This window comes from Mustela nigripes, chromosome 16 (assembly GCF_022355385.1).
Source record: "Mustela nigripes isolate SB6536 chromosome 16, MUSNIG.SB6536, whole genome shotgun sequence".
In the NCBI taxonomy this organism is placed as follows: Eukaryota; Metazoa; Chordata; class Mammalia; order Carnivora; family Mustelidae; genus Mustela; species Mustela nigripes.
Genome location: NC_081572.1, coordinates 20,297,778 through 20,305,853, shown reverse-complemented (window position 1 = coordinate 20,305,853; position 8,076 = coordinate 20,297,778). Strand labels below are relative to the sequence as shown.

Sequence of the window (8,076 nt, the reverse complement as noted above, 5' to 3'; positions counted from 1 at the left end):
CTAGGAGACCCTAACAAAGGATTTTTTTCCCCTAATTAGTTGAAGCCTCACTTTCCTCATCTGTCAAATGGAGGCCTTTATTTCCAGAGTTCCACCAGTTCACTGGTGGCAATAGGCACCATGAAGACACAGGCACAGAGAGCTTTTTTAGGTAGAGGACATTCTGCATCCTCTGCTCTGACATCTTATTACTGAACAACTCATAAGCATGCGATCTAATTCAGGAGTCTTTTAGCAACCCAGACCAGGACCCGATCTTTATGTGAGGGTCCTTTCATAAGGTCACCTTTGAAAGGGACAGATGAATTCATTAACAGAGATTTTTTAAAAGATAATACTCCAATTTGGTGAGCAGGTTTTGAAACAGGTACTCTCATTCCCTGCTGGTAAATTATGTAAAGTGGTACCACTTCTCTTGAAATGAACTGGACAGTACAAGTCAAGACCCTTGAAATAGTCGTTATTTTCTCATCTAGTAATTGTACTTCTGGGAATCAAGCCAAAGAAAATAATGCAAAATATTTATAAAAGCTTTATGCAGAAAGAGGTTATTGCTGTAATATTTTAATTTACAACAACAAAAAAAAAAAAACAGTGGAAACAGCATTGAAATGTGTGACACTTTTAATAATATAGGAAAGTACTTCTCTTAAAATATTAATAAAATTGAATACAATGTGATTAGTGTGATTGTAGATGGATAGATAGATAGATAAACAGACAGATAGGCATGTAATATATATATATGACAGAAACTCACCAAAATGTCATTAGTGGTTGCCTTTGGGTGTTGGGATTTGAGGTTCAATCTGAGTCATAACCTCATCTATGGCCCAGAAGACAGTGTCAATGACCATAAATAAGGACACATGTTTGCTGAACAACCAACAATGATCATGCATTACGGAGTGATGAATCAGGCTCAGCAGCCTTGAAAGATGAAAAATATTTTGCCAGGTATAACAGGGACTTTGCATCATTTATCACCACCCCTCTAAACACCCCTAAAATTAGTGTAAGTGGATAAAACATGTATTGGACAAAGAGAATAAGAGAAGGGATTACAGGGGCGCCTGGGTGGCTCAGTGGGTTAAGCCGCTGCCTTCGGCTCAGGTCATGATCTCAGGGTCCTGGGATGGAGTCCCGCATCGGGCTCTCTGCTCAGCACGGAGTCTGCTTCCTCCTCTCTCTCTCTCTCTGCCTGCCTCTCTGCCTACTTGTGATCTATGTCTGTCAAATAAATAAATAAAATCTTAAAAAAAAAATAGAGAAGGGATTACAGTAACAATATTTTGGGATCTAGAAAACAAACAAAAAAGTGTATTGGTACTTTCCCAGGAGAAGCCAAGAAGCAAGCAGATTCACACAACAGGACCCTGGGAAGCCTCTGGAATAAGAGGCACCAGGCACCTCTGAAGGTGGAGGGCAGGTGGGCTAGAAACAGGAGGATAAATGGGTCAAAATTCTGTATAAAAATTAAGGATACCTCCATAGCTCCTTTCTACCCCAACCCCACCTGATGCCAACCACTCCTCCTTTACCCCAGGAGAAACTGGAGGTGTACTCTGGAGTATTTACCCAGAGGGACTAAACCCTGAGGGACCAAGCACAGCTAGTGGGGGGGTAATAAACTGATTTAAGTCAGATTAACTGAGACTGAGACCCTCTCAGTCTCCTTCCTCCACATAGCTTCCTGAAAGCTGGTAGGCCAGCCAGAAAATGAGAGGCATCCTTCCTGAGGAAGACCCTACCCAAAAGAAAAGGCCTACATATACTGACATTTGAGGTTTCCCAATAAAACAACATAATCTCCACCAGATTGTTCTACAGTGAGACTCAGCAAGGGAAAAGCCCTTTACCATGTACACACATACTCACTCACATACCAATCAGCTTTTTAGTGACTTACTCTTAAATATTAACCAAAAATCAAGAAACACAGACTTTAAGGGAAGCTTCTGGCATAAATGACAGAGATAAGACAAATCAGGAAAAAGGCAGCTGAGAGGAAAGTGAAATGATGATGGAAATGAAAGAATTATTAAAGCCTTGATCAATAGCTCAACAAGGTAAAAGGAAATATTCTGTCTTGAAACAACAACACGAGACTATTTTTAAAAAGCATCCAGAGTTACTAAAATATATCCAGCTTTTTTAAAACTAAGTAATAAGATTGGATGGCAAAGTTTAGGGAAAGCTCAGAAAGTTGAAAAAAAAGAGAAGTTAGATGAAAAACAGAAGGAAATACATAGCAAAAAGAAGAGTTCCAGAAACAGAAAAATGGAGGGGAGGAAATTGTGAAATAAATAGAAAATTTCCTGTAAATTTTCTGAAGAACATGAATTTCTACACTGAAAGATGGTGTCAAGTGCCCAATCCAACAGATCCAACACAGCCACAGGGAGGCAGAACATGTGATAGCTCAGGCAGCTAGAGAGCAAGAGAAGAGCCTAAAAGCTATGGAGGAAGGCTCAGGAATCAGATAGCATCAAATATCTAGAATCAAAACAGCATTAGACTTCTCAGTAGCAACACTGGAAGCCAGGAAATAGTGACACAATATCTTTAAAGTGCTGAGGGGAAAATTCTTTGCAACCTAGAATTCCATACCCAACCAAACTATCCATCAAGAATGGGAGTTAGACTAATGATGTTTTCAGACATGAAAAGTTTACACATCCTCTCTCAGGAAATTGCCAGAGGATGTGTTTCATGAAAATGAAGAGCGAAGAAAAGAAGAAGGGAGACATGGGATCCAGAAAGAGAGAAGCAACACAGAAAGAAGGGATGTCCAAAAGGACAATGAAGGAAGATTTCAGGATGACAGGAGGCACAGAGAGCACCCAGAACTTGCTGGAGCAGGACAGTGGGCTCCAAGAGAAATACCTTCAAGAAGATAAAACTGATAGAATATTCAGTGTTTAAACATTTTAGAAGATCTATACTTCTGGCAGTGAACTAGGGAATACATTTAGGTTAGGTACACAGAAAACCTCAGCAAGTTAAAAGATACTTATTCCAAAGAAATGTAAAACAGTATAAAATATTTTTGACTATAAAGAATAGCTAAATAGTCATGGTAATGTAAAATTAAACATTTCTCTAGTGAAAATATGGATATATTATTGAGAGAGTAGGAAGGAGGGAAGGGCAATGTTGTATAAGAGAGCTGAATCCCCCTCCTTCACAGCAGGTGAAAGCTAAAAGTCAAGAAGTTAAAAAGCTAAAATTGAGGGGCCCCAGGTGGCTCAGTTGGTTGAGCATCTAACTCTTGGTTTCAGTTCAGGTCACGATCCTAGGATCATGGGATCCATCCTCACATCAGGCTCCAGGCTCATTGTGGAGTCTGTTTGAGATTTTCTATCTCCCTCCCCCATTGACTCTCCTCCTGCTCAGCCCCCACTCTCTCTCTCAAAATAAATAAAATCATTTTTAAAAACTAAGACTGAAAAAAAAAAAAACAACCAAGAAATGGTTGCATAAGCCTGGAATTTAGAAATAAGGCCAATGCCTAAAGTAATAGCTAGGAGTTGAAAGTGGAAGGTGGGAACAGAGGCACATGACACAGCCTGAGGATGGTTCTTTTCCATAAAAAGACTTATTATGTGACACATACATAACTTTGATTTTGCTAATTAAATTTTTTAAATATAGAAGGCACCCATAGCAAGTGAGAGGCGTGGGGCAGGATGGTTGACTACTGGGCGCAGATCAGGGAATGATGGGAAAGCACCACAGTGGGTTGAGACAAAGCATCAAGAGGTAAAATGAACATCATGGGTGGTTAAACAGAGGAGTCCCGATCAACATCCTTGCTCTTGATCTTGACCATATTCTTGCTAGAAGGGCCATCAAGCAGAAATGGGAATGAGACAGATGGACAGTGAGGAGTCTGCTTAGGGGGCCGTACCTAGTTCTTGGGAGAGAGGAAGTGGGTCTGAATGTGCGGATGGTCATATGAGGATGAAGAGGAGGGCATGAGTGACAGATGTTTCCTAGGGGGCTTGTTGGCCTCAGGCCCCTGTCTGAGGGGAATGAGAAAGAAGGGGCTAATGCGGGTGATGAAGAGGAACAGGTTGGGAGAAGAAACTTCCGTTCTAACCATGGACCCCATCCCAAAGAAGAAGGCTCTGTTTCCCACCATCCAACACAGAACTTGTTGGACAAGTGTGAGGAGCTAAAGGGTAGAGTTAAGAGCTCAAGCTTTGGAGTCTTTGGGATAAAATACCGAAAAAGAGTGAGTGGCATTTAAAAAAAAAAGCACAGCCTTCTTAACCAGACCCACCCAGTGTGAACAACAGTCACCTCTTACTATCTGCATGACTTTATGCAAGTTACTCAACCTCACTGAATGGCAGGGTTGTCTCCATTCCAAAACGGTCGTGACCACACCCACCACCCAGGGTGGCTGTCTGCGCCCGGGAGCTCCTTCCTGTCCTGTGTCCCCACCTCCCACGCCCTTGCTAGCAGAGGGCTTTTCTAGGAAGACCCTACCAGTGCTTCTGAGTTTCCTGGACCCCTCTGGCTGTGAGGTCCCAGAAGATCCCTGGGAGACACCTTCAACCCCCCTCCCATTAGGACCTCCCAATCCCCCTCCCAAGAACAAAGACCACACAGGTTTGCATCAACCAGAAAGTCAGCTTTATTAGCCCACCACCAGCGGAGGGGAAGGGGAGACAGCAGGGCATCGCGCTGGGAGAACAGGGCCCTGGCCCAGGCCGTCAGGAGGCGGGGGCCGGCGGGGGGCAGGAGGCTCTGGAGGAGGCAGCTCAGTGCTTGGAGCCCTGGCCCTGGTTGAAGCTGGATGAGCCCTGCTCCTTGAGGATGGGCCTGGTCTGGTGGCCAGAGGAGGAGGAAGACGAGGAGGAGAAGACTGTGGGAGAGAGAGGAGGGGGTGAGAAGGACATTGGGAGCTAAGTGGCCCCACACAGGGACAGCTGGGGTCTCTGAGGGGCCCAGGACCCTCAGGAGCCTTACCATTGTGGGAAGAATAGGAATGGCTGGACCCTTGCTGGGAGGAGAGGCTGTGAGGGAGACAAGGCAGAGCAGTTAGATGTGCTGGAAGCCGCTACAGGGCTAAAGGGTCTGGAGGACAGAAGTAGTGGGGGCACTCACTGGGCATCCTCGCCCTCCAGCAGGCGGCGGTAGGTGGCGATCTCCTGCTCCAGCCGCGTCTTCACGTCCAGCAGGACCTGGTACTCTTGGCTCTGCTGCTCCATCTCACAGCGGAGCTGGGCTAGCTGCTCCTCCACGCTGCCGATCAGTCCCTGGATCTGGGACAGCTGCATGCAGTAGCGGCCTTTGGTCTCCTCCAGGCTGCCCTCCAGGGATGCTTTCTGTGAGTGGGAGAAAGAGAGTCAACAGAGGTGGTCACTATTGTTCCCCCAGGCCTCTGGGCATGTCTCCTGAGAGGGACGTGGATTGGGACTCCAGCTGGGCTACTGATGGGCCAGACAATGTGGAGAAAAGTTACTCCATTGTTCTGGGCCTTAATTTCCATGTCTATCTAATGGATTGAATAATCCCTCCAGTCCCACTCCTGGGTTGAGAGAGGCAGAACTGTACCGTGGCAGTGTTAAGGGGCTGGTGGCCCTTACTGGGGACTTGGGGATGGGGGCTGGGCGGGGTCCTTCGTACCATGCTGAGCTGGGACTGCAGTTCAATCTCCAGGCCCTGGAGCACCCTCCGGAGCTCAGTCACCTCACTGCGGCCACTCTGCACCAGCTCACTGTTAGAGGCCACTTCTTTGTTCAGTTCCTCGGTCTGCAAGAGCAAAGGAGAGCAGGTGGGAGGCACTCCAGAGGTGCTCCCTGCTCGGGGCTGGGCAGTCCTGCAGGACAGAGGACCTGAGCCCTACCTTGCTCAGGAACCAGGCCTCCGCGTCTCTGCGGTTCTTCTCCGCCATCTGCTCGTACTGGTCACGCATCTCGTTCAGGATGCGGCTCAGGTCCACACCGGGGGCAGCGTCCATCTCCACGCTGACGTCCCCGCCAGTCTGACCCCGCAGGGCAAGCATCTCCTAGGAAGGGGAGGTGGGAAGTGGTTAGCTCAGCTTTCCTGGCTCCTGAGCCAGCCCCAGGTTGGCCACGCCAGCAGCCACCCTCACCTCCTCGTGGTTCTTCTTCAAGTAGGCCAGCTCCTCCTTCAGGCCCTCGATCTGCATCTCCAGGTCGGTCCTGGCCAAGGTCAGCTCGTCCAGCACTCGGCGCAGGCCGTTGATGTCGGCTTCCACGCTCTGGCGCAGGGTCAGCTCGTGCTCGTACCTGGCAGGACAGAGGTCAGGGCATCAGGCTCCATCCAGGAGGCTTCTGAGGCTCAAGGCCAGCGGCCCCAGTGCTTGCCTCGTGCCCTCTGCCCCACACTCAGCCCGCCACGGTGGTTGCTCACTTGGTCCTGAAGTCGTCCGCCGCCAGCCTGGCATTGTCGATCTGCAGAATGGGCTGAGCATTCTCGATGGTGGCAGCGATGATCTGCAGACAGAGAGGAGGGACAGATCTGTCAGCCAAGACTGCTGCTCAGGGCGGGAGGAAGAGCAGAGAGGGGAAGAAGATATCTCCCCACTCTCGAGGGTCGCCTGGCTGGCAGGTGAGGCCCTCAGGCCAACCTGGGTATCTTTTCCACCCAGCTCAGGGTGTGTGGAGGGATGTCCCCTGGTCCCTTCACTGCCCCCCGCATCCTCCGTCCCAGGATGAGAGAAGCTGAGGGTGCAGAGGCGATAAGAGAGTCAGAGCTCCAGACCCAGCTCAGGCACCTCGATGCTGCCACCAATTCTGAGTGGCCTGTGGCCTCTCCCCCAAGGTGGGCTCAGACTCCCTGTTTGTAAAGTAAAGATGCTAGAAAGTGGCTTCTTAAGGGCCGTTGCAGTCATGACCTCTCTCAACGCTCCCACCTCCCAGCGCCGCCAACCTGCCCTGCGCACCTTGTTCCGCAGGTCCTCAATGGTCTTGAAGTAGGGGCTATAGTCCTTGGCCTCACTGGGCCGCTGCCTCTGGTACCAGTCCCGGATCTTCACCTCCAGCTCCGTGTTGGCCTCCTCCAGGGCCCGCACCTTGTCCAGGTAGGAGGCCAGGCGGTCGTTGAGGTTCTGCATGGTCACCTTCTCGTTGCCGGAGAGGAGGCCGCCATCACCACCACCAAAGCCACCACCAAAGCCAGCACCGAAGCCAGCACCAAGGCCACCACCAAAGCCAGCACCCAGGCCACCACCATAACCTCCACCAAAGCCGCTACCCAGGCCCCCACCAAAGCTGCTGCTGCTGCTGAAGCCGCCACCGTAGCCACCCCCCAGGCCGCAGGCCCCCCCGGAGGAGTAGCGGGAGGAGGAGACCGACAGGCCCCCGTAGGCGCTGGGGGCCCGGCAGGACCCTCCGGCCAGGACTGAGGACATGCGGCTGGAGCCACCGCCGATGCCACAGGAGCCCTTCATGGAGCTGGAGGAGGTGAACTGACGGCTGCAGGTGGTCATGGTGCCGAGGAGGGAGGTGAGTGAGGGAGCGAGCTAGTCGGCAGCGAGGAGAGAGAGGTGCTCAGGAAGGCAGGGAGGATGCTGGAGCTGCTCAAACCCCAGGAACTTTTATACACACCGGGGCAGGCGGGGCCTCCCAGCTGCTGACTTGCGGGCTCCCCTCCGGATTTCATCACTCCAGGTCCCGTCCGACTCCCCACTCCGGATCAGGATTATTCAGCCCGGGGTCGACTCACTCCACTGGGTGCCGCTTGAGTTCCCACCCAGCTCTGGGGGTGTGGGGCCGAGAGAAAAACACACAAACGCGAGTCGGTTGTGACTCAGGCTGGGCGGTGGGAACCCGGCTGTCGTTCCTGGAGCCTCAGGGCCCAGCGGGGCCTTGGCACAGACAGCCTTGAGACAGCCGCGTCCCCAGGCTGTGAGTCAGCCCAGAACGGACTCCCTGCCCTACAGGACAGCCTTGATGGCAAAAGGCCCCAGCAATCAATGCCGGCCCAGGGTGTCTTGGGATGTGTTGTGGGGGTCCTACTAGCCCAGCACTGGACCGGAGAGCTGGGGTGCTACTCTCACTCTGCTTTGCTCACTGTGTGACCCGACACCCCTTGCCTCCC

The 8,076-nt window shown here is 50.7% G+C and overlaps 1 protein-coding gene across 1 annotated transcript; it reads right to left on the bottom strand.

Annotated features, from left to right (window-relative positions):
• Window positions 1–5,111: 5,111 nt before the first annotated feature.
• LOC132004351 (keratin, type I cytoskeletal 16) lies at window positions 5,112–7,465 on the bottom strand. Its single transcript, XM_059380700.1, has 6 exons — window positions 6,920–7,465; window positions 6,388–6,470; window positions 6,107–6,263; window positions 5,858–6,019; window positions 5,638–5,763; window positions 5,112–5,336 (listed from the first exon to the last, which is right to left on the bottom strand). Exons 1-6 carry the CDS (start codon window positions 7,463–7,465, stop codon window positions 5,112–5,114), a joined length of 1,299 nt encoding a protein of 432 aa, XP_059236683.1.
• Between the last annotated feature and the right edge of the window lie 611 nt (window positions 7,466–8,076).